General features: G+C 43.5%; 1 protein-coding gene across 1 annotated transcript in view; it reads right to left on the bottom strand.

The window, feature by feature from the left end:
- LOC108802294 overlaps positions 1–27,619 on the bottom strand; it is a 71,377-nt gene that overhangs the window by 9,955 nt on the left and 33,803 nt on the right. Inside the window, 3 exon segments of the mRNA XM_018574161.1 lie at positions 4,297–4,304; positions 4,432–5,583; positions 16,735–17,850. Of these exon segments, the coding sequence (XP_018429663.1) occupies positions 4,297–4,304; positions 4,432–5,583; positions 16,735–17,850 (2,276 nt within the window).

Below are 27,619 nucleotides of genomic sequence, written 5' to 3'. Positions count from 1 at the left end.
TCCCCCACATTCTACACCCCCACTATTCTCTCTGAACCCTCAATAAACCTAATTTAATATCCTACCCTCACACTACCCAAAACTCTGTCCCCCCTGCATTACCTGCACACTGCACCTCTTGGATCCCCACTATCCCACATGTTGCACCCCCATGATCCATCACTACTCAATTTGCACCCCCGTTACACCTCACTCTGCATCCACTGCATCCCTTTTGACACTTAGTAACCCCTGCAGGCCAAATCTGGGCTGTTCCCTTCTCTGAGATTTTCGGTCAAGTCTCCCTTGGAGGCGGTGCACCCACTGTGCCCCTTCTGCAGCAGTTCTCATGATGCCCAAAACAACGTTTACAGCTGATCCTCAAAACTTACCATGCTGGAAGCTCCGCCTAGACAGCCCACCACCATGCCGGGTGCAGGGGACTCTCGAAGTTGTAGTCAGAGAGGCATAAGAAGTGGCCAGAGACGGGGGAATTGGAGGATGAGGGAATGGAGGACTGCGTCCACAGGCTGCCCCATCAGTGGCCATATTACCATTGTTGGGGTCACGCAGAGATTATGGCGACCAATATATTGACCCTTTAATGTAATATATCTTCCTGGGACCTTGTTAGCACATCTGGTCTTCACAGTATTATTAATATTGATTTGTATCAGTTTCTTAATATTATTTCATATTATAGCTATTACTGCCATGTATTCCTGTTATTTTATTATATACATTTCTTTCATTGTTATCACATTATACCGTGACATTGTGTTATGAACCTTCCTCCAGAGACTGGCTCAGTGTTCTCTGTACAACACTGCGTTATACACTCACCTGTCACTTTATTAGGTACACCTGTTCAATTGCCTGGTAACACAAATTGCTAATCAGCCAATCACATGGCAGCACCTCAATGCATTCAGATATCTAGACATGCTGAAGACGACTTGCTGAAGTTCAAACCGAGCATCAGAATGGGAAAGAAAGGTGTTTGAGGTGACTTTGAACATGGCATGGTTGTTGCTGCCAGTCTGAGTATTTCAGGGATTTTCAGCCACAACCATCTCTCGGGTTTACAAAGAATGGTCCGAAAAAGAGAAAATATCCAGCGAGCGGCAGTTGTGTGGACAAAAATGCCTTGTTGAGGTCAGAGGAGAATGGGCAGACTGGTTGGAGATGATAGAAAGGCAACAGGAAATCAAATAACCTCTCTTTACATCCGAGGAATGAAGAATACCATCTCTGATGGTAATTCATCCACAGAGGGCGGACCTACAGCTCTTTGTTCACTCTGCAGGTTTAGATGTATGGGGTGCGGCTGTGTCAAGGTTTAGAAGAGTCCATCCATCTATAAATTAAGTTCTAGGCCGGGTCTGGTGGGCTGCCATTGCCTTCTTCTAGCTCTGGAGGACCTCATGAAGATACGACTCGGTTTTATATTTCACCTTCTAGATCAGTCTTGACGTTTTATCTGTGTTTTATTTGCTGGAAATCTCTGAACTTGAAGTGCACATGTGCCGGATCTGAGCTCCATAAATGAAGGAGGAAGGGAACTTTGGAACATGTGTAAAACATGAAAATTATTTCGCATATTCCCTACCTATTACAGGTACTTCTGGTTGCTATTCCAACTGCATCCTTGAAATCAGTGAACAGAGTTTTTCTTTAATCTCTATGGACTGAGGCTCCGCAAATTGGGGGAGGGGGGTGGGTGGCTATCTCCGTTCCTGACATTTCTTTACACGAAGCAGCATGTCACCTAAGGAGGATAGTCAACTGGTGTGGCCATGGCTCCATCAAGCAATGGGTTCACACTGAGCAAACATCCTCTGTGGTCCCCTTTTCATCCCTACCTTGGTGCCCAGCGGGGATTGCATTGACACTCAAGATGCAGTCTACTATTGACCCCTTCGTCACAGATTCTTTAGGAGAGCTCACCTGCCCTGTCTCCTCTGTCCTCCATTTTTGGGAACACAGCTTTATTTCCAGGTCTTGCAATCTTCCAGTTGTCCAGATCTGACCCTTTGTAGTGCACACCAGTTTCTAAGAAACCAAAGATGGCCTTCCCGTGAGCAGCTCCTGGGTGACCCACATACATGGCTTTTAGGATTTTGAAGATCGGTGCAGTTGTCCCATTTTCTGCAGTCACTGCCTACATATCTTCTCACCCTTTGACAATGTTTGAGGTTAGCTGTTGTCAAACGGGTACACTTAGATATGCTGTAGGATGTACAACTTACTAAACGCTTCAACCCGATGGCCTCTCTCTCTCTCTCTCGTACATTACCAAATGGGAAGGAGACTTCAGTTTACACCGGATGCTATAGACCGGATAATGTTCTTCACTCAGAAGACCTCTGTTACCGCAAAATACTAGGAATCGGACTTTAAGCTTCGGACTCGATAGTATAGGAAACCTCAGGTGTTACCCTCGATGTTCTTGAATCTCCCGGATACCTGTTGGCGTTGTGGCCAGGAAAAAGGGAATCCATGCATCTACTACACAGGCCTCGAATATTTCTGATCAGAATTTAGGTACATTTTTTGACTTTTTCTGATTCTCCGATTACCAATGAACCAGATTTTTTTTTTCTTCCTACAGCATAGGGAAAAAAAGAACAGAACAATGGATCTGACCATCTCCTCCATTTCCCATTTTGGGGAACCTGGCTTTGTTTCTGGGTCTCTCGTAGACACGTACCGAGACGTGTCTACATAAAAAGGTACTACCTTATCGTGTTGATTCAGCGAGACGTCGTACACCTGAATTGTGGAGGCGTCCCCCCTCCAGACTAATGTGCATTCACAAGGTCAGTGGGATTGAATGGAGGATCAAGGTTTGTCCTCAAGGGGATCACATGATAAATTTCGGAGATCACTGTTGTATTGGAAAGATTTCTCTACCACACCATGCTGTATGGTGTACCGCTTGCTAAACTCTCCATCCGTTGGCCTCTCTCTCATACATTACCAAATGGGAAGGGGACTTCAGTTTACACCGGATGCTATAGACAGGGTAATGTTCTTCATAGCTAGCACAAAATACCAGAAATCAGGCTTTAGGCTTCGGACTCGATAGTATAGGACACCTTAGGTGTTACACTCGATGTTCCTGCACCTCCCGTATAAATGTCAGGAAAAAGGGGACCTACGACACATTTGTTTGGACCTGCAAAGATGTGAGATGATGTCGGGAAGAAGAAGTCGGGTGCATTTTTCGGAAATTTAATGATTTTCCAATTCTGAACCGGTTTTTTTTTCACTACATCACAAAATTTTATACCGAGACGTGTCTACAAAAAAAAATCGATGCTACTACGTCTTGTTGATGGAGCGAGAAGTTGTATACCTGAATTCTGGAGGCAGACATGTCCCCCCTCCATGCTAATGTGCATTAACAAGGTCAATGAGACTGAAAGAATGGAGGATCCAAGTTTGTCCTCAAGACGATCACACAATAAATATCGGAGATCGTGGTTTTAGTGGTAAGATTTCTCTACCACACCAGAATATCATGACCTCATGAAGAGTGGCTCCTTGGTAGGGCTTTGTGTTTTGAGATGCGGATGGAGGGACGGCTCTGGCCTCCATATTGCTCTGACTTTAACCTTTCTGCTTCTGTCTTGTGTCTATCCCTTTGCTTTCACTCTGTTCTTGTCTTGCTATTCCTCTTACTGGTTCTACGTCTGCATTTCCTTTATTGGAAGAGAATTCTCTGAAAATCATCTGCAGTCATGTTTGATATTTCCTTTATATATCTGAACATATACGGTATGCATCGGCTGCATTGACTCTATAACTTCCCACTTCGGGCCTCACAGGTCTACGGAGAGGAGCCGAGACTGCCATAGGATGTTCATTTCTCAATACTCAGGACTGTATGGTCTGTTCCGGGTGCTTGTACCACCTGTATGTTGTTCTTTCTACTATGGGCACTCATGGCTGTTGTATTATTTACATGTTTCTGTATTCCTGCTATTTGTCTTTTAAAAACTCAAATGAAAAATGTATTTAAAAAAAAAAAAAAGGAGGATGTGAACGGTGGAAGCTGCACCAAAACATGACGCAGAGGACAGAGGACTAGTATTTATAATTATGGCAAAACAAAAGAATGCAATTCAAACGGAAAATTGATGCACAAAATGATAAAGTGCACACTTTAATGGTATAAATATATGACATTATGACAATGTTCTAAAATGATTACCATCGAGGTAAGGAAAATCCTTCTTCCTGATGACCACCCTTTTTCTTTTATACCCTACAGTTGTTCTATGGACTATCTTACAATTGTTCTATGCACTAAACAGTTCCACCTGTGAAAAGCCATTGTACATTTGTCATAAGAACCAGCTGGCGCTGTCTATTTAGACTTCTTTTCCCGCAGTCAGTGAGGACGCTCCGCAGTATGTTTCTCGGTGAAAGATTTGCTGTAGTCTGAACATGAATAAGGACGTTCACCGGTGTGAATTTTCTGGTGTGTAAGAAGGACTCCCTTCTGAGTGAGACACTTCCCGCACTCTGAACATGAATAAGTGCGCTCACCTGTGTGAATCCTCGGATGTTTAACAAATTCTCCTTTGCAAATGAAACATTTTGAACACTCTGAACATGAATAGGTTCACACACCTGTGCACTCTGAACTGGAATAAGGATGTTCAACAGTGTGAATTTTCTGGTGCTGGACAAGGGTTCCTTTCTGAGTGAAAGATTTCCCGCACTCTGAACATGAAAAAGGACGCTCACCTGTGTGAATTTTCTTGTGCTGGATAAGGGATCCTTTCTGGGTGAAAGATTTCCCGCACTCTGAACATGAAAAAGGACGTTCACCTGTGTGAATTCTCTGGTGTTGAAGAAGTGCTGATTTATCAGAGAAAGATTTCCCGCACTCTAAACATGAATAAGGGCGCTCACCTGTGTGAATTCTCTGGTGTTTAACAAGGTGTCCTTTCTCAGTGAAAGATTTCCCACACTCTGAACATGAATAAGGACGCTCACCTGTGTGAATTCTCTGGTGTTGAACAAATTCTGCTTTGCGAATAAAAATTTTTGAACACTCTGAACATGAATAGGTTCGCACACCTGTGCACTCTAAACTTGGAAAAGGATGCTCACCTGTGTGAATTGTCTGGTGTTGAACAAATGCTCCTTTTTGAGTGAAAGACTTCCCGCACTCCGAACATGAATAAGGATGCTCACCCGTGTGAATTCTCTGGTGTTTAAGGAGGACTCCTTTCTGAGTGAAAGATTTTCCGCAGTCTGAACATGAAAAAGGACGCTCACCCGTGTGAACTCTCTGGTGTGTAACAAGGGTTCCTTTCTCAGTAAACGATTTCCCGCACTCTGAACATGAATAGGGACGTTCACCTGTGTGAATTTTCTGGTGTTGAACACGTGCTGCTCTGTGAGTGAAAGATTTCCCGCAGTCTGAACATGAATAAGGACGCTCACCAGTGTGAATTTTCTGGTGTCTAGCAAGGTCTCTTTTCTCAGTGAAAGATTTCCCGCACTCTAAACATGAATGCGGTCGTTCACCTGTGTGAATCTTCTGGTGTTTAACAAAGTCTGCTTTGCGAATGAAAGATTTTTTGCACTGTGAACATGGGTAGGTTTGCACACCTGTGAGACTTCTCGGATGTAAAATATTTATTTTCGCAGAAAAACATTCTTTGCACTCTAAACAGGAAAAATGGCGTTCACCTGTGTCAAAATGTTGGTGTTCAATCAATGTTATATTCTGGGTGAAACATTTTCCACACACTGAGCATGAATAGGTTTGCTCACCCATGTTGATACTCTGGTGTCTAAGAAGGTTTTTGTTTTCCATTAAAGTTTTCCAACACAGTGCATGTGAGAAAAGATTTTCACCTCTTGGATCTCCTTCATGGGGTGAGGAGGATTCCTTGGGATTAGGTGGATCTCTTGCAGTGTGAGATCTTAGATGGATATTTCCAGTCATAGTATGTGAATGATCAGAAGATTCACCCTGATCAGAGGGATCCATTGATGTCTCCAAACAGTGAGGTCTGTGATGTATATTTTGTATGTGTGGATTCACTCCTGGAGAATCCTGTGTGATGACATTATCTTCTGACTTACAATCGGCAGATAATATAAGATGTCTCTCCGAGGTATTCCTGACATCACACCCATCTGCTGGAGAGAAATGTTTAAATAATGTAAAAATTTCAGTATTCACAGAGCTCTGGCATAATATTGGGTAGAGCCTAACAAGAAATGTAAAAACAAATGAGTTAAAGGATCAAAACAACTATGACACACTGGGCAAAATGGTTTTGTGAATTTAAGACGGCTATGGGGAATAAGAGAGATGGACCTTTTGCGGAAACATAACATTATGTTGAGAAGTGGCGATGGGCCTTTCATATGGTGTACCGTATCTCCTCCTCATGTGTTGGGTGTGACGATGATGGGGGATTTGAATCTGAATATTACAAAATAGAATGTGTTTGTGCCCCAGTTCAGAGCACCTGCAGGCCTTCATTTAGTGATGTGACAGGCCCCACCACATTCCACAAAGAGATGCTCTGGCTGTGATCTTTTATTGCCCATTGCCCATGTGTTGGGGACATGATGTTATATTGAGGAATGGAGATGGACCTTCCATATGGTGTACAGTATCTCCTCATTTGTTGGGGACATGACGTTATATTGAGCAATGGAGATGGATCTTCATATGGTGTACAGTATCTCCTCCTCATTTGTTGGGGAAATTACGTTATATTGAGGAATGGAGATGGACCTTCCATATGGTGTACAGTATCTCCTCATTTGTTGGTCACATGACGTTATATTGAGGAATGGAGATGGACCTTCATATGGTGTACAGTATCTCCTCATGTGTTGGTCACATGACGTTATATTGAGGAATGGAGATGGACCTTCATATGGTGTACAGTATCTCCTCATGTGTTGGTCACATGACGTTATATTGAGGAATGGAGATGGACCTTCATATGGTGTACAGTATCTCCTCATGTGTTGGTCACATGACGTTATATTGAGGAATGGAGATGGACCTTCATATGGTGTACAGTATCTCCTCATGTGTTGGTCACATGACGTTATATTGAGGAATGGAGATGGACCTTCATATGGTGTACAGTATCTCCTCATGTGTTGGTCACATGACGTTATATTGAGGAATGGAGATGGACCTTCATATGGTGTACAGTATCTCCTCATGTGTTGGTCACATGACGTTATATTGAGGAATGGAGATGGACCTTCATATGGTGTACAGTATCTCCTCATGTGTTGGTCACATGACGTTATATTGAGGAATGGAGATGGACCTTCATATGGTGTACAGTATCTCCTCATGTGTTGGTCACATGACGTTATATTGAGGAATGGAGATGGACCTTCATATGGTGTACAGTATCTCCTCATGTGTTGGTCACATGACGTTATATTGAGGAATGGAGATGGACCTTCATATGGTGTACAGTATCTCCTCATGTGTTGGTCACATGACGTTATATTGAGGAATGGAGATGGACCTTCATATGGTGTACAGTATCTCCTCATGTGTTGGTCACATGACGTTATATTGAGGAATGGAGATGGACCTTCATATGGTGTACAGTATCTCCTCATGTGTTGGTCACATGACGTTATATTGAGGAATGGAGATGGACCTTCATATGGTGTACAGTATCTCCTCATGTGTTGGTCACATGACGTTATATTGAGGAATGGAGATGGACCTTCATATGGTGTACAGTATCTCCTCATGTGTTGGTCACATGACGTTATATTGAGGAATGGAGATGGACCTTCATATGGTGTACAGTATCTCCTCATGTGTTGGTCACATGACGTTATATTGAGGAATGGAGATGGACCTTCATATGGTGTACAGTATCTCCTCATGTGTTGGTCACATGACGTTATATTGAGGAATGGAGATGGACCTTCATATGGTGTACAGTATCTCCTCATGTGTTGGTCACATGACGTTATATTGAGGAATGGAGATGGACCTTTCATATGGTGTACAGTGTCTTCATTTCATTTTTTTGGAACATTAAATGGTGTAGCAAAAACAAATATAAAAACTTTTGAGGAGTAGAGAGTGCTCCACCATACGGGTTTCAACATGTCTACCTGATTTGGAATTAGCAGTAAGCGGTGGGGGAGTAATATCAACAATGTTTTTATATTTAACAATAGTGGATTTTTGTATTCTCTAAAAAATCATGTTCTGTTTATAGTTCATTGCCACGCGTTCTGCTGCAGGCGATCACACTTGACTACAATGCACTGCCACACCCCCTCCCACAGGGAGCCGGCCAGGTTGCAATACAGTGCATTCCAGCAGCTTAACGCCCTGGAACGCACTGTTTATGGTGTGAACAAGCCCTTAAGCAGTAATTCAGACTATTGGCTGCCACTGAAGTGAAACTGAAAGTAAAAGTGAGTGTTACTGAGTAGGAGGTAGGTAGAGAATGAAGAGGGATTGAAGACTCCGCTCCTGAGATACATACCTCGTTAAACACATCAGACTTTCCTGTGCACAGCCCATTCACCACACAAGGAGAGCATAGCACCAGTGATTATCTGAATCTGGTGGTTCACTATGATACTGAGCTGGGTAATGGAAGCTTCCTGTAATATATCCAGGATTGGGTGTCAAGTATGACACTGCCAGCAGCTGGTAACATAATTTTCAGCTTCAAACGTCTTGAGCTTGAGAGATGTCCTACCTCCTATAGAGTTTTGGTAGTACATTTAAATAGCACTAATCAGGAGATGACGACCCCTTCATCCTACAAGAGGGGAGATGACTTCTTCTGGTGACTCTTCTTCCCAACTTTGATGGTCCACCATTTATAATTCAGTCTCATCTTATCTGATGATCTGATAATTCTCCAACATGATCCCTTAAACGTCACACCTTCTACTCGGAAGTGACATAGAACTGTGACCTGTTCCCTCCATAGTGTCTGTTACTTACTTGTGTTGATCGGTAGAGAAATGTCATCCTGATCAGTTTTCATCATCATCCCAACCTCCTCCGTGGACGGCCGGTCACCCCCCACATACGTCTCCACTTCTTCCTCTTTAACCTCAACTTTTATGATGATCCGTTCTTCACCCTAAACCCCAAAATAATAGAAAACATCTCATAAAGCTGAACTCCGTGGAGATATAAAAGACACAAAGGAATGCAGCTTATGAATACATCATTAAATATCTTTTTTTAAATGTAAGCAATTTAAGTACCTGGATGTGTCCTGATATCAGGTTCTTGCAGTCCCTGTACATCAAAGCTGGACTGTGAAAGGCAGAAGCAGCACAAACAGCCAATCAGCTGTGCTGCAGGGCTACTTAGAGTCATGAGGACAGGAAGTGAAAGCAGAGTGACAGAGAGATGAGTCCATCAGTCTGCTGCTCCTCATTTTACTGTCCGGGTCAAGACCAGTAGGTGTTGCTGACCTGTAGAAAAGAAAATCAGGTCTCCTGCTCTGCCTGTTTCAGGGCAGGTCTCCTACTCATTTCCTCTGAGCCCTGGGGCCAAGGACCCTCACCACACCAGCATGAACCACAGAAAAAAAGAACAGCACCACATATTTCAGCACGTGCCCTTTGGAGGGCACAACGACGAAGTGTAACCATGAGGTCACATGACTGGACCCAAGACCCATGGAAGAAAATTTTCAGTGAGTAAAATAAGTATTTGATCCCCGAGCAGAACATGACCTAGTACCCGGTGGGGAACCATTGTTGGGGAGTACATAAGCTGATAAGGATCTTGTCCCGGGTCTTTGCTCTAAGTCCGAAATAAAACCGGGTGGAACTTCGAGGGGGAGCCGAAAGCAAAGCGAGGGAAGGAGAGCAAAAACATGAAAAGAATGTCAACTGAGAACCTTCTGTATTCTCCACACCGAGTCCCACCTACCTGATCATGGTGGGGGATGGTGAGATCTTCCTGTGTGGAATCCCGTGAATACAGAGGACGGGGACATCTCTCTGGTGGGTTTGTGTCACTCAATGGCTCCATGATGATATCCTTGAAGGGGTCTTTGTGTCCTTCTTCCATCACACCAACCTCCTCCTCCTCCTTTATCTCTTCTTTAACATCATTATCACACTCACTCTGGTTTATACCCTGAATATTGAGAACAATGAGATCAGATGTAACTACATAGACAATGATCAGGAGAAAAAGTATCCCCTATTATCTATTATTTCTCTATTTCACCTTATGTGAGATGGTGAGATCTTCCTGTGTGGAATCCCGGGAATACAGAGGACGGAGACATCTCTCTGGTGGGTTCCTCTTACAGGATCTATCTGTAGGAAACACACACACACTGACTGAATACATTGTTTCTATGTGTGTATCAGTTGATGGGGATCTAGGTGGACCCTCCGTACTGCTCTCTCCTCTTACCCGGTGATGTGAGGGGCGGCTCATTCTCCATCACGACCTCCTTATAGAGATCCCGGTGTCCTCCTAGATACTCCCACTCCTACATGGAGAAATAGACAGACATCCTGACACCTTATAGGAACCTGACACACACAATGATACAGTCACCACCCCGACACATCCCTTGTCTGTTCCTGGATCATGTCCCAGAACTCCCGGCACCGCTCACCTCTCCTCTCAGCAGCTCAATGATCTTCTGGGTGGTTTCTAGAATCTTCTTGCCTCTGTTGTCAGGCGGTGAGGTGGAGGCTCTGTGATGGGTGACGTCTGCTGAGTGTTAATGGCTCACAGGATATATTTGTCGTTATTCTGTAATCCTGTTTAGAGGGAGAAGATGCTGTCTTCTACAGTATTGATAAATTCCCCTCCTTTTGTCATTGTCTCACAATGATGAGGGCTAACAATCCTGAAATGGCTTTATAAACGGGTAGTGTCTAGGGTTGCCACCTTTTCTTCAAGCGAAACCCGAACACTCTAGCGACACACAGACATTTTGGGGGGAGAATGAGTAGCAGCTTATTTTTATGTAAATAGCGCTACCCATTCATATGTAAATATCACAGTTGAGACTATTTTCAGGGGGGGGGGGCCAGTTGCCCCTATCTTAATTTTGCTTGCCCCTGTCTGCCTGACACCTTGTGTCCGGGTTTCTGCTGCCATGAAACCCGAACACAGCATTCAAAAGCCGGACTGTCCGGGTGAATCATGGTGGCAACCCTAGTAGTGTCCCCATATTTATCTTATATAATTACTATAAACCATCAACTGTTAATGGACAGTTGGATAAATGGGTCTATATTTAGGATGTATCTGATCTATAAACCGACGGCTCTGGATGGACAGTTGGATAAATGGCTCTATATTTAGGATGTATCTGGTCTATAAATGGCGGCTGTGGATGGACAGTTGGATAACTGGCTCTATATTTACGTGCATGTATGCTATAAACCATAACAGACCTCACAGTGAACTTGGAGGCAGATGATGGGTATGAAGGAGATGGTTACCGGGTGTAAATATAAAATAATATCTTATTACCTCCTCTGCAGCCGGTTTAAGCAATGTCTCCTCTCTACTTCCTCCCAAATCACTTCCAAACTCACTCTTACATCACTTCCTGTCTTTACCTTACATCACTTCCTGTAGGTGTCTTCCATGTGAGATCACCACCTTGTGTTGAATATAAACACTGCAGTCTCCGTTACGTTTCATCATTGTGCTCGCTGCCTTGTGGTCTATTCCTCTGTTACGTTACATCCATGACTACACACAGATTATGCCTCACATCAAATCCAGACAAAAGAAATAAATTGAAAAACAACAATGTGATATTTTTTTTAATATTAAGAAAAGTAAAACTAAATAAGAAATTGTTTTAGGAAGAAAAACTAAAACTTGTAATACCAGCTAGTGGGCTCATTTTACAAAGCTTCAATACAAGTATAAGGAGTTTTATTTTAGTCATGTGACTTTCATTTTCTGATCTCATTGAACTCCAATTAAAATAATCAATGTTATAATGGTGAATAAAGATCCATATCCTGGTGTGTTTTAGGTTTTTGGGTTGAGCCTATTGTAATGATATATAGGTGTCATCTATGTTGACCCTTCTCCGCTGGGTCTCCATTCAGGTACGTGTGTCAGGTTTCCACCCTGACTTTACTGGTTTGCAGCATTCTGCCTTGGCTGCCATTTTACTCAACGGCGTTTCCTTCTTTGCCTAAGCCAACTCTGGAACGTTGCTCACTACTCTCATGGCCACACAGGAGAGTATCATCTGAGAGAGTCAGATGGGAGTTTTCTGTCTCTGAGTGATGATGTCACCCCACTCACTATAGATAAACCATTCAGTCCAGTCTAACCTTGCGTGGTCTTCCTGCTAGTGCATTCCTGCTGCTCTGAGTATCCTGATATTGTGTAGGACCCGATCCTAGCTGGCGTTCTCCTGCTCGTGACAACACTGATTTCCTGGCTCCTGCTCCTGGCTTGTTCCTGATGATGCTGATCTAAGGCCTGGTTCACACCTGGGCGTTTTAGAGCGCATTCCTACGCTCTGTAAAACGCTCAACATGTGAAAACCAATGATTGCCTATGGGCATGGTTCCCACCTGGGCGTTTTACAGCAGGTAGGAACGCTCTGCAAAATGCCCTACGCCCAAAGAAGTACAGGAGCTTCTTTGGGGCGTATTTGCCGCGCGTTTCCTTTGGGATACAGCCAGGCAGCCCTGGGAAACTCGCGTTTATCGCGTGTTTTTTTTAACCGTGAATCACGGTAAAAATGCGCTGCACGGAAAACGCGCATATTCGATACGCCTAGGTGTGAACCCAGCCTCAGTGTTCCTGATGTGGCTTGTATGACTACCCACTCCGGCTCCTGACCCTGGCTTGTTCGGATTTATGATTCTGCTTGCTCCTGTTGATACTGTTCTTAATAAATATTTTAACTAGCACCTTTCGCTTGTCTTGTTCTGCTTCATTTTGCTCTGACACCCAGCGATCACCCAAAATTCATAAAACTGAGTTACAATATCAGCTCCATTTCATAATTTGGAAGTGGACAGGGGCGTCCCGAGGCTGGGTGACACACGGAGCGGTAACCGAGTGTCACTGCGCATGCCGGCGGACATCTTTGTGATGGACACTGGCAGAGAGAGGAGGGGGCAGTCACCCGGCGGGATAAGGTATGCTGCCAGGTCCCCTCCTCTCTCCTGATACTGTCGGGCGTTTGGTACATGAACGAGCGCCCGACTTTTCAGAGGGGGGTGACACCAAAATGACTATGGGTCATTTTGGTGTCACCCCTTCAATGGTGTCACCCGGGTGAGGGCCGCACCGCCCTTGTGACGCCACTGGAAGGGGACATTGATATTGTAAAATTAAGTGCACAAATAGCCGTGTCTCGTCACAACCAGAACATTGATAACAAAAATCAATAGTTTAGAATGGACAGGAGACATTTACCTCCCATCATTCATCTCTCGTGCACATTTAGTTTCATTCTAAAGGAAACTTTATGACGCATCATAATTTAGGGGTTGCCAGACCATATGGAGTATGAATACCCTACTATCGCAATTGTTATTAATTTACCGTGTGGGAGGAGCAAATTGTAAAAGCTCGTCCCTCCTGCTCTCCTTCCCCAGCCCTGCCTTAGGCTGCTGGCTACATGACTCCCCCCCTAGAGGGCTGAGAAAAAGATGTTGCTGAGCATCTCTTGTTTTGTAACATCAAGAAAAGGAACTCTTGCAACAATATGAAGTCTTAACAATGCAGAAGAGTTCCCCTTTAATATCTGGACATCATCTGTGCAAACGTGCTTGAAAAAGACCTCTCTTTTGCTTATTGAACTTTGGACTCTGTCGGAACTCCTAAAACCAGGACTGTTAAGTTTTCTCCTTTTATTGTACTGTTGTTATATATTTTGTCTCTTTATTAATATCTTTTTCTGTATATTTCCTGCAACGTTTCTTTTATTAAAGGACGATCTTAAAAATCGTTAAGCTTATCTCTACGCTCTAAATACGAACTTAAAGTATTATTATTATTACATGGTATTTATATAGCGCCAACTGTTTGCGCAGCGCTTTACAATATAAGGAATACATTACAGTTACAATACAATTCAAGACAAGATGGTAAGGAGGGCCCTGCCCCTGAGGGCTTACAATCTAAAAGAGGAGGGGCAAGTGATACATGAGGAGGTAGCTGTGTGGGGATTAATTTTTTGAGAACGTGATGGTTCAGTGGTTAGTTTGAGGTGTGATCGGCTTCCCTGAAGAGATGAGTCTTTAGGGAACGCCTAAAGGCAGTCAAGGTGGGAGATAGACGGACAGGTTGTAGTAGAGAGTTCCAGAGGATGGGAGAGACTCTAGAGAAGTCCTGGAGGCGAGTATGGGAGGAGTTGACAAGGGAGCTGGAAAGCAGGAGGTCTTGGGAAGAGCGGAGGGGACGGTTAGGGTGATATTTTGAGACAAGTATCCTTGGCCCTGTGAAGAGCGCTACTGTATAGTGATCGGTCATATTCCTCTATGAGAGGACAGAGATATCATAGACTGTACTGTATAGTGATCGGTCATATTCCTCTATGAGAGGACAGAGATATCATAGACTGTACTGTATAGTGATCGGTCATATTCCTCTATGAGAGGACAGAGATATCATAGACTGTACTGTATAGTGATCGGTCATATTCCTCTATGAGAGGACAGCGGCGTCATAGGCTTTACATTTTTTGAAGTGTCTCAGCACTTGCGGTGCATACTTCCGTTAAAGTACGTGGTGGAAGTGAACATTTGGTGTGTAAAGGGTTAACTCCGGAGTTAACAAACCCTGGTGACGATCGCACTCAGTCTGGTGTCCCGTGGGCTGGTAAATATCTGTGCAACTCCGACATTCTACAGCTAACAGAACCAGAAATACCATAAAGAGACCCAATGATCAGAACTCCTCCATACTGTATGATAAAACCCTCATGTTTAGTATCAGTCAGCTAACCTTTGTGCCCCCGTTCTTTCCCTGGAGGTTCTACGATCATATGATGTATGGGGGAGGAGTTATGACATGTGACCTTTTTTTAAGCATTTTGAACATTGAAATACCAACAAGGTGAGGTGACACTTTTTTCAGTCTGGTGGAAAAACCCACCAGGAGACGCTTTGCCACCTCCAGGAAGAGAATACACTGCTGGGGAAGCACAACAAACCCACGTGTGATTTAATTAACACTTTACTGTATACAGATATCTGACATTTTAATAATATTATAGAGTGATTGCTTATATACAGCGGACTCATTTATTTCATATCGGTCACGCCCCTCCCTAGTAAATGTACACATTAGACATGACTGTAATTCATTCTTGTATGGTGACTCTATTCCATGGATCATCTATCTTCATCAACAGAGAAACTTCCTCTTCTCACTGGAGATTCTGCCACATTTCCTGTAAGTGGTCAGTACATAGAGTAGAGCCCAGATCTGAGAGATCAGCCCTGACCAGCCGCTCACAGCACAGATTTATACCACAGATTGTTACTTTCACTTTCACTTCTGGAGAATCCTATCACCGGGAATGAATTATCTTATAACAGGGGTCTCAAACTCAATTGCCTCGGGGGCCACTCGACAAATTTCTTTCTCCCATGGGTGCTGCTTGCCAAATTTCATACTTTAAAATGAAATTTAACTCTATCCGGTTTGGTACTACCGACACCAATACACACACAATAAGGCCCCATTCATATCTGTAGGTTTAGGTGCGATTAGGGATTCCTGCGTCAGGAACTTGCATTTTCCTGCAGCAGTAATCACGAATCTGGTGTTTACAAGCAGCAGCTGTCACCCGTTCAAGTTAATGATCGGGTGACAGCAGCTCATGCACACTGTATGTAATGGTAGGTGATATGATTACATTGATTAGGAATCAATTACTATCCCCAGACGCATCGATTGTGCATCCAGGGAGAGTGTTTTCTAACCGCATGTAGCCATATCACATACCATTACATGCGATGTACAGGCGTTTACATTCAGCTGCTGTCACCTGATCATTAACTTGAACAGGTGACAGCTGCCGCTTGTAAACGTCAGATTAGGCATTCCTACTGTAGGAAAACGCAAGTTCCTGACGCAAGAATCCCTGATTGCAACTAAACTTACAGGTGTGAATGTAGCCTAATACACCCCCCCAGCCCCCTCCCAAACCCATAAAAAAATAAAAATAAACAATACACCAATACACCCTCCCCTCATACACATAAAAAGATACTACCCCTGCACAAATAAAATATTACCACCCCTCCCCCACATAAGATACTACCACTGCACAAGTAAAATAATACACCCCCCTCCATACACATAAAACAATACTACCCCTACACATATAAAATAACACAGCCCCGGCACACCTACATGTAAAAGGTATTACAGAGCCCCCTCTCCTGCTTACCTTTTTGCAGGGAGGAGGCTGTGTGAGGAGGCACGTTCCTTGGATTGTATTAGTGAGGTCTGCAGCAGACCTTACCAATCAATCACCTAGTGCCGAAACAGAAGCAGCTCTGCGGTCTGCTTTTGACATAGATGCAGACTGTGGAGCTGCTCCCACAAGTCGAGTACACGGCCCGTGACTGAGTACCCGACTTGTGAGCTGGCTGCGGGCCACGTAGTACCGGCTCGCGGGCCGGAACTTTGAGACCACTCTCTTATATTCATAAGAACCAGCTGGCGCTGTCTATTTATCTTCTTTTCCCGCAGTCAGTGAGGACGCTCGGTGGCAGATTTGCTGTAATCTGAACATGAATAAGGACGCTCACCCATGTGACTTCTCTGGTGTATAACAAGGTATGCTTTCTGAGTGAATGATTTCCCGCACTGTGAACATGAATAAGGTTGCATACCAGTGTGAGTTTTCCGGTGTTGAACAAATGCTGATCTATCACTGAAAGATTTCCCGCACTCTGAACATGAATAAGGACGCTCACCTGTGTGAATTCTCTGGTGTGTAACAAGGGATGCTTTTCGAATGAATGATTTCCCGCACTCTGAACATGAATGAGGATGCTCACCTGTGTGAATTCTCTGGTGTTTAACAAGGTCTCCTTTCTGAGTGAAAGATTTGCCGCACTCTGAGCATGAATGAGGTCGCTCACCTGTGTGAATCTTCTGGTGTTTACCAATGTCTCCTTTATTGATGAATGATTTCCCGCACTCTGAACATGAAAAAGGACGCTCACCGGTGTGAATTCTCTGGTGTATAACAAGGTCTCTTTTATGAATGAATGATTTCCCGCACTCTGAGCATGAATAAGGACGCTCACCCGTGTGAATTTTCTGGTGTCTAACAAGGGCTCCTTTATGTATGAATGATTTCTGGCACTCTGAACATGAATAAGGACGCTCATCAGTGTGATTTCTCTGGTGTGTAACAAGGTCTCTTTTATGAATGAATGATTTCCCGCACTCTGAACATGAACAAGGACGCTCACCAGTGTGAATTTTCTGGTGTTTAACAAGTGAATCTTTATAAGTGAAAGTTTTCCCGCACTCTGAACATGAATAAGGACGCTCACCAGTGTGAATTTTCTGGTGTTTAACAAGTACTTCTTTATAAGTGAAAGATTTTCCGCACTCTGAACATGAATAAGGACGCTCACCTGTGTGAATTTTCTGGTGTATAACAAGGGCTCCTTTATGAATGAATGATTTCCCGCACTCTGAACATGAATAAGGACGCTCACCTGTGTGAATTTTCTGGTGTTTAACAAGGGCTCCTTTCTGAGCGAAAGATTTCCCACACTCTGAACATGAATGAGGACGCTCACCTGTGTGAATTTTCTGGTGTTTAACAAGGGCTCCTTTCTGAGCGAAAGATTTCCCGCACTCTGAGCATGGATGAGGTCGCTCACCTGTGTGAATCTTCTGGTGTTTAACAAAGTCTCCTTTGCAAATTAAACATTTCACGCACTCTGAATATGAACAGGGTCGCTCATCCATGTTAATACTTTGGGAAATCTTTAATTGAAAACAAAATACACCAAACACTGCATGTGAGAAAATATTTTCACCTCTGTGAACTCCTTTATGTGCTGAGGGAGATTCCTTGGGATTAGATGGATCTCTTGAAGTGTGAGTTCTTAAATTGTTATTTCCAGTCATACAATGTGACTGATCTGAAGATTCACCCTGATCAGAGGGATCCATTGATGTCTCCGAACAGTGAGGTCTGTGATGTATATTTTGTGTGTGTGGATTCACTGCTGGAGAATCCTGTGTGAGGACATTATCCTCTGACTTACAATCAGCAGATAATATAAGATGTCTCTCCGAGGTATTCCTGACATCACATCCATCTGCTGGAGAGAAATGATTACACACGTCAGTAATCAGAGTCATGTATGTTGGTCTAGAAGTCATCACAGAGCTCTGGCATGGAATTGGGTCCAATTGAAACCCCAACATATGAAAACCAACCAGATAAAGGAGACAAAACCCCCAAAACACCTCTGACCCCCTGGAGACCATTGTACTGTTCATTCATGACCGCTATGGGGGGAATGGAGATGGACCTATCATATGGTGTAAGGTATCTCCTCCTCATTTGTTGGTCACATGACCGTATATTGAGGAATGGAGATGGACCTTCATATAGTGTACAGTATCTCCTCCTCATGTGTTGGTCACATGACGTTATATTGAGGAATGGAGATGGACCTTCATATGGTGTACAGTATCTCCTCCTCATTTGTTGGTCACATGACCGTATATTGAGGAATGGAGATGGACCTTCATATGGTGTACAGTATCTCCTCCTCATTTGTTGGGGACATGACGTTATATTGAGGAATGGAGATGGACCTTTCAAATGGTGTACACCAGATGTCCCTATATGGCGGATCATGGACCCAGTGGCGGACTGCAGTCACTGTCCTGCGCTTAGTAATGACTGGCTGATCAGCTCTGGCTAAGAGCTGACGTCCCCCTTATGGGGACCACCAACGTAAGGGCGAACTCTGCTGTGCTCATAGAACGTCATGAAATGTCAGGGCACAAATCTGGCACAGACTATATTGATGAAGATCTCAGAACCATCATTCCTCCATGACAATGGACCCAACATTTCTTTGTAGAGCATTTGATGAGAGTTTTTTTTGCTGTAAATGACCCCCAACCACCCTAAAACTAATCAGGAGATTACGACCCCTTCATCCTACAATAGAGGAACTGACTTCTTCTGGGGAATCTCCTTCCCAACTTTGATGGTCCACCATTTATAATTCAGTCTCATCTTATTTGATGATGTGAAGATCTGATAATTCTCCAACATAGTTACATAGTATTTGAGGTTGAATAAAGACATAAGTTCATTTAAGTCCAACCTATTGCGTGTATGCATTTATGTTTGAGCTGGTGTGTGCGTGTATATGAGTCCATGTGTGATTTTGCTCTTAAGAGTACTTGTACCCCTTTATGTTACGGTCTCCAAGGAACTTGTCCAGGAGATTCTTGAATGATTCAACACTATTAGCTGAAATCACTTCCTGCGTCAGCGAGTTCCAGACCCTAACCGCTCTAACTGTGAAGAACCCCCTGCGCCCCTTGTGTAGAAATGTTTTTTCTACCAATTTGTGGTGGTGCCCTCTGGTCTTTGTTACGGAGCTAGCCGTAAACAGATTGTTACTAAGGTTGCTTTCGCTGTTGAACAGTTTATACAGGAAAATCATGTCTCCCCTTATCTCCTAACCTCCAAAGAGAACATATTTCATTTTAACAACCTTGTTTCATAGTTCAGGTCCTTGAACCCCTTAATGAGTTTGGTTGCCCTCTTCTGGACTTTTTCCAGCTCAATTACATCTTTTCTGAGGACTGGTGACCAAAACTGGACCGCATACTCCAGATGTGGCCGAACCAGCGATCTGTAAAGTGGCAAAATTATAGACTTGTCCCTGCAATACATTCCCTTCTTAATGCAGGACAAGACCCTGCTAGCTTTGTTTACAGCAGCCTGGCACTGCGCGCTGTTCTTCAATCTGCGGTCTATAATGACCCCCAAATCCTTCTCCGTTTCCGACTTCCCTAGTGGCACACCCAGAAGTGTATAGTCAATTTGCCTATTTTTAACTCCAAAGTGCATTACCTTACATTTATCGACATTGAACTTCATCTGCCATACAGTTGCCCATTCCCCCGATTTTCTCCAGGTCCTCCTGTAATGTTACAATGTCTAAATCCGTGTCTACTGCACTCCCAATTTACGTATCATCAGCAAACACTGAGACATGACTACTCACTCCCTCACCGATATCATTAACAAACATGTTAAAAAGCATGGGGCCCAGCACAGAGCCCTGGGGTACGCCACTCATGACTTCAGCCCAGTCTGAAAAGGTGCCATTTATCGATACTCTTTGTACACGTTGTATAACAAGCGTTTATGTGGCACCGTATCAAATGCTTTGGAAAAGTCCAGACATGATCCCTTAAACGTCACACCTTCTACTCAGAAGTGACATAGAACTGTGACCTGTTCCCTCCGTAGTGTCTGTTACTTACTTGTGTTGATTGGTAGAGAAGTGTCATCCTGATCAGTTTTCATCATCATCCCGACCTCCTCCGTGGACGGCCGGTCACCCCCCACATACGTCTCCACTTCTTCCTCTTTAATCACAGCTTTTATATTGATCCGTTCTTCACCCTAATCCCCAAAATAATAGAAAACATGTCATAAAGCTGAACTCCGGGGGGGGTATAAAAGACACAAAGGAAGGCAGCTCTGTATTTGTTTTAGTTTTTTTTAATGCAAACATTGTTAGTACCTGAATGTGACCTGGTATCAGGTTCCTGCAGTCCCTGTACAGCAAAGCTTAGACTGGGAGAGAGAGAAAAAGTCTGCTGCTTCTCATTTTACTGTCCAGTCAAAGACTGGAGGAGGGACAAGACCTGTACGTGTTACTGACCTAAAGCAGAGAAATATCAGGTCTCCTGCTCTGCCAACATTTGAGGGCAGGTCTCCTTCCTATTTCCTCTGAGCCCGGGAGTGAAAGATCCTCACCTTGAGGGCGCATCATCACGCCAGCATGGACTCACAGAAGCAAAGAACAGCACCACATATTTCAGCATGTGCCCTTTGGAGATCATGGTGTACAGTATCTCCTCCTCATTTGTTGGGGACATGACGTTATATTGAGGAATGGAGATGGACCTTCATATGGTGTACAATATCTCCTCCTCATTTGTTGGTCACATGATGTTATATTGAGGAATAGATTTTCGTATTCACTATAAAATCATGTTTTCTCATTGGGTGACACAGCATTTAAATTCTGGATACATGTCCTGCCTCTGAAAAATTGCACCTTGCCTGTGTAGGCAATAATCCTAGCACTGGCCCTGATGACAATGGACCCAACATCTGTATGTAGAACATTTGATGAGAGTTTATTTGCTGTAAATGACCCCCAACCTTCCTAACACTAATCAGGAGATGACGACCCCTTCATCCTACAATAGGGGAGAAGACTTCTTCTGGGGAATCTTCTTCCCAACTTTGATGGTCCACCATTTATAATTCAGTCTCATCTTATCTGATGATGTGAAGATTTGATAATTCTCCAACATGATCCCTTAAATGTCGCACCTTCTACTGAGAAGTGACATAGAACTGTGACCTGTTCCCTCCATAGTGTCTGTTACTTACTTGTGTTGATCGGTAGAGAAATGTCATCCTGATCACTTTTCATCATCATCCCGACCTCCTCCGTGGACGGCCGGTCACCCCCCACATACGTCTCCACTTCTTCCTCTTTAACCTCAGCTTTTATATTGTTCCTATCTTCACCCTAAACCCCAAAATAATAGAAAACATCTCATAAAGCTGAACTCCGGGGAGATATAAAAGACACAAAGGAATGCAGCTCTGCATTCGTTTGTTTTTTTAATTTAAACATTGTTAGTACCTGAATGTGACCTGGTATCAGGTTCCTGCAGTCCCTGTACAGCAAAGCTTAGACTGGGAGAGAGAGAAAAAGTCTGCTGCTTCTCATTTTACTGTCCAGTCAAAGACTGGGGACGGGACAAGACTTGTACGTGTAACTGACCTACAGCAGAGAAATATCAAGTCTCCTGCTCTGCCCATTTGAGGGCAGGTCTCCTTCCTATTTCCTCTGAGCCCGGGAGCCAAGGATCCTCACCTTGAGGGCGCATCATCACGCCAGCATGGACTCACAGAAGCAAAGAACAGCACCACTTATTTCAGCATGTGCCCTTTGGAGAGCACAATGGCAGAGCCTATCTATGATGTCTCATGACTGGACCCAAGACCCATTGTAGAAAATTGAGTTTATACATTTTTTTTTTCCATATAAATTTTTATTGGAGGTAAGAAAACAATAAAGTAACATTACACCGTAATATATAGTCATAGTACTTCAAGATATAATAAAAGATATTCTGCATGGATCTGGAGCTGGATCTGTAATTCAAGTGAATTAGCCTCAGGGGACTAACAGGTAGGGGGGGGGGCAAGTGTAGACAGGCGTGGATTCCAGTAAGTTAGGGCGTATGTCAGGTGGGTACATTATGGCTTACAGCCATGAAATATAGCTTAGTCATCTTGATGGTAAATACATACATGGAATCAGCAAAGAGGTTACAGCACATGGGGACAAGACAGAGAGGGCAGATTCCAGGGACCGACATACAGTATGGTGGAAGTACAAATGGTGGCTTGTAGGGGAAATGACTCATGTGGGCAGTGAGAGGTGGGGAAGAAGAGGAGTGAAGAGAAAGGGGTGGGTAGTGTCAGGTAGCGAGTGGGAAGAGGTGAAGTGCTATAGAGCAGTTGCCAGGAATTCCTATCATAGGGTTAGAAGGTGATGATTGATTTCAGCGGGTAGGAAATTTTCTATCCAGGGGGACCATATTCTCTCAAATTTGTGCATGGTATTTTCCGTTTGAGCTGTCTGCTTCTCGTGCGACATTGTTCAATGTACATGCCTTTTGGTATGGAAATACCAAAAGGCATGTACATTGGCTGGAAATACTGAGCGAGCTGGATAGCCAGGACTTGGCTATCTCTCTTTTGGCCGCCGTCAAAACATGGAGGCTTAGTTTGAAGGTCGCTGTAGGTAGGCCTACCGGTTTACAATTTAGAAGGGCAAAGGTGGGATCCTTAGTCAATGGCCTCTGAAATAATAACGAAAGTATAGTAAATACCCAGTCCCAAAACTTAGCAACTTTTGGGCACTGCCACCATATGTGGAAGAAGGTGCCCTGATCCAGGCATCCTCGGAAGCAAAGTGGAGAGGTTTGGGGTCGGAATTTGGCTACTCTCGCAGGAACCATATACCAGCGTAGTAGTACTTTATAGTTGATCTCCATGTTTATACATTTTTTAAAATAATAAAAGTGGAGGGTGGAGCAAGGAGAAGCTGAAATGGAGAGGGTGGAATGGGTGGAAGGCTACATTTCAGATATAAACATTAAACCAACAGACTACATAGAAGAATGTTGTCTCACAAAGTTCACTATCACTTCTGTGTTCTATACACCGAGTCCCACCTACCTGATCATGGTGAGGGACCGTGAGATCTTCCTGTGTGGAATCCCGGGAATACAGAGGACGGGGACATCTCTCTGGTGGGTTTGTGTCACTGAATGGCTCCATCATGACTTCATTGAAGGGGTCTTTGTGTCCTTCTGAAAACTCCTCCATCACACCAACCGCCTCCTCCTCTTTTATCTCTTCTTTAACATCATTATCACAATCACTCTGGTTTATACCCTGAATATTGAGAACAATGACATCAGATGTAACTACATAGATAATGAAGAGGTCAAAAAGTATCCCCTATTATCTATTATTTCACCTCATGAGGGATGTTGTGACCTTCCTTGGTGGAATCCCGGGAATACAGAGGACGGGGACATCTCTCTGGTGGGTTCCTCTTACTGGATCCATCTGTAGGAAACACACACACTGACTGAATACATTGTTTCTATGCGTGTATCAGATGATGGGGGATCTAGGTGGACCCTCCGTACTGCTCTCTCACCCGGTGATGTGAGGGGCGGCTCATTCTCCATCATGACGTCCTTGTAGAGATCCTTGTGTTCCTCCATGAAGAAATACACAGTGACACCTTATAGGAACCTGACGCACGCAATGATACAGTCATTTTTCTGTAATCCTGTTTGAAGGGAGAAGATAACAAGGATTATGTGTTCAAGAGTCACATGTTTGAAAAAAGACTTTCATTAGACAAATCCCGATGTCACTCAGAATATGAGACCCTGCAATTTTGGACACGATCCCACAGTATTCATGTCCCACAAGATCCAGGACATTGTGAAGAGTGGAAGTGGCTGCAAGAGCGCTCTCTGCATTCTGCACTTATGCCGCCTCTGTCAGGTGAAATGATTTGCCCAATAGTGACGGCAGAGTTCCATTCATTCAGATGACCACTGGACACCAAAGCTGAGGTTTAATATTTCTCTCATAGACAACAATGGGGCGTATTATTGCACCCGCTGACCAACAATGGAAGGAGCTACAAGTGCTCATGAAAATGTCCTGTATCGGCCCTGATATGGATACTAGTATTGGTATCTCGATATCTCTACTACAAACCATTGAATGTGAATGTACAGTTGGATACATGGTGGCTCTGGATGGACAGTTGGATAAATGGCTCTATAGTTAGGATGTATCCGGTCTATAAATTGTGGCTCTGGATGGACAGTTGGATAAATGGCTTTATATGTAGGATGTATCCTGTCTATAAATAGCGGCTCTGGATGGACAGTTGGATAAATGGCTTTATATGTAGGATGTATCCTGTCTATAAATAGCGGCTCTGGATGGACAGTTGGATAAAGGGCTCTATATTTAGATGTATCCGGTCTATAAATGGCGGCTCTGGATGGACAGGTAGATAAATGGCTCCATATTTAGGATGTATCCGGTCTATAAATGGCGGCTCTGGATGGACAGTTGGATAAATGGCTCTATATTTAGGATGTATCCGGTCTATAAGTGGCTGCTCTGGATGAACAGTTGGATAAATGTCTCTATATTTAGGATGTATCCGGTCTATAAATGGCGACTCTCGATGGACAGTTGGATAAATGGCTCTATATTTAGGATGTATCCGGTCTATAAATGGCGGCTCTGGATGGACAGTTGGATAAATGGCTCTATATGTAGGATGTATGCGGTCTATAAATGGCGGCTCTGGATGGACAGTTGAATAAATGTCTCTTTATGTAGGATGTATGCGGTCTATAAATGGCGGCTCTGGATGGACAGTTGGATAAATGGCTCTATATTTAGGATGTATCCGGTCTATAAATGGCGGCTCCGGATGGACAGTTGGATAAATGGCTCTATATTTCGGATGTATCTGGTCTATAAATGGCGGCTCTGAGAGGACAGTTGGATATATGGCTCTATTTTTAGGATGTATCCGGTGTATAAATGGCGGCTCTGGGTGGACAGTTGGATGAATGGCTCTATATTTAGGATGCATCCGGTCTATAAATGGCGACTCTGGATGGACAGTTGGATAAATGGCTCTATATTTACGTGCATGTATGCTATAAATCATAACAGACCTCATAGTGATCTTTGAGGAAGATGATGGGCATGAAGGAGAAGGTTACTGGGCGTAAATATAAAATAATATCTTATTACCTCCTCTGCAGCCGGTTTAAGCAATGTCTCCTCTTTACCTCCTCCCAAATCACTTCCAACCTCTCTTACATCTCTTCCTGTCTGTACCTTACATCACTTCCTGTAGGTGTCTTCTACGTGAGATCACCACCTTGTGTTGAATATAAATACTTCAGTCTACGTTATGTTTCCTCATTGCGCTTGCTCCCTTGTGGTCTATTGCTCTATTATTATTATATTATTATTGCTCTATTACCTCACATCAAATCCAGACAATAAAAAAATAAAATGAAAAACAATAATGTTATTTCTTTTTAAATATTAATAAAAGTGATTTTCTGATCTCATTGAACTCCAATTAAACTTACAATCAGTTTTTAAAAGTGAATAAAGATCCATATCCTGGTGTGTGTTTTTGGGTTGAGGTTTTTGGGTTGAGCCCATTGTAATGACATATAGGTGTCATCTAGGGTGGCCTTCTCCGTTGGGTCTCCATTCAGGTACGTGATACTAGGATTTTGGAGCAATTGTCCCATTTTCTGCAGTCATTGCCTCCAGCGGGGGGATTTCTCACCCTTTGACAGTGTTCGAGGTTAGCTATTGTCAAACGAGTACACATAGACATGCTGTATGGTGTACCACTTACTAAATTCCCCATCCGTTGGCCCTTTCTTTCTCGTACATTACCCAATGGGAAGGAGACTTCAGTTTACACCGGATGCTATAGACAGGATCATGTTCTTCACTCAGAAGACCTCTGTTAGCACAATATACCAGAAATCGGGCTTTAAGCTTCGGACTCGATAGTATAGGACACCTCAGGTGTTCCCAAATGTTCCTGAATAAATGTTGACATTGTGGCCAGGAGAAAGGGAATCCGCTACACATTTTTTGGACCTGCAAAGACCTCGGATATTTCCGGTCAGAAGTTATGGGCATTTTTATGACATTTACAGATTTTCCGATTTCCAATGAACCTTTTTTAAATTTATTTTTACTACATCACAAAATTCTATACCGAGATGTGTCTACAAAAAAAATTGATACTACCACGTCTTGTTGATGCAGCGAGAAGTTGTATACTTGAATGGTGGTGGCAGACATGTCCCCCTCCATGCTAATATGCATTAACAAGGTCAATGAGACTGAACGAATGGAGGATCCAGTTTTGTCCTCAAGAGGATCGCATGATAAATACACCGGTCTACAAATTTTGGGAAATGATCGACCTCCGAGATATAGAAATGTGTGACTTCTTACATATTTTGATGAGATGAATCAGAATCAAGTAGCTGATGGTTGGCTCAAGTTTTCAAGATAAAGATTCATACACAGGAGAGTATATTTGCCTACAAGGGAGGGAGGTGTCTGATGATCATGATGCCTCGTAACTTCCCAACAATGTACGGTAGAACAATGAAAATGGTACCACATGGAAGTGTATCAATTTATCTGCACTATGAGACTAAAGATTATTACCCAACTGTCATTTATTGTTCTTTTATTGCAAGGTACATTTGTCTTGGTCAGATCTACGCATCATACAGTTTCATCTGGTGGCCTGTGAAAGAGTAAGGTGCACACGAAATGGGCTTTGAACAGTAGAACAAGGAACAAGTAGGACAAGAGTTGAGCCCCTCATTTTTGTTGCATTACTTATCTGCATCATTGGCTAAACAAGAAGAAGAAGTCCACGCCTTTCGCAGTCCCAATGGTGTGGAGGGAACCCACCAATTTTAGTAGCGACTGCTATTTTTGAAAGGTTCCCCCAATTGCAAAAGGATTGCATTCTAATAAAGAAGAACAGGACCGCGGAATATCCAAACATTCCATCCGCACTGCGTCCTGTACCCCATGGTGAGGACTTGCCTGTTCCAGGCCCACCAGAATCCTACTCAGCGGAAACCAAACAGTTGGCCACCGTAGGCTCCTCCTGAGCCACATCTCATTTCACATAGTGGCCTGTTCAGGGATTTGAACCTGCCTAAGAGTAAGGCAGAGCTACTGGG

The sequence above is a fragment of the Nanorana parkeri genome, unplaced genomic scaffold (assembly GCF_000935625.1).
Source record: "Nanorana parkeri isolate BGI_ZX_2015 unplaced genomic scaffold, ASM93562v1 scaffold2782, whole genome shotgun sequence".
Lineage (NCBI taxonomy): Eukaryota > Metazoa > Chordata > Amphibia > Anura > Dicroglossidae > Nanorana > Nanorana parkeri.
Note: the sequence above shows the minus strand (reverse complement) of the source record. Positions and strands in the feature narration are given on the sequence as shown.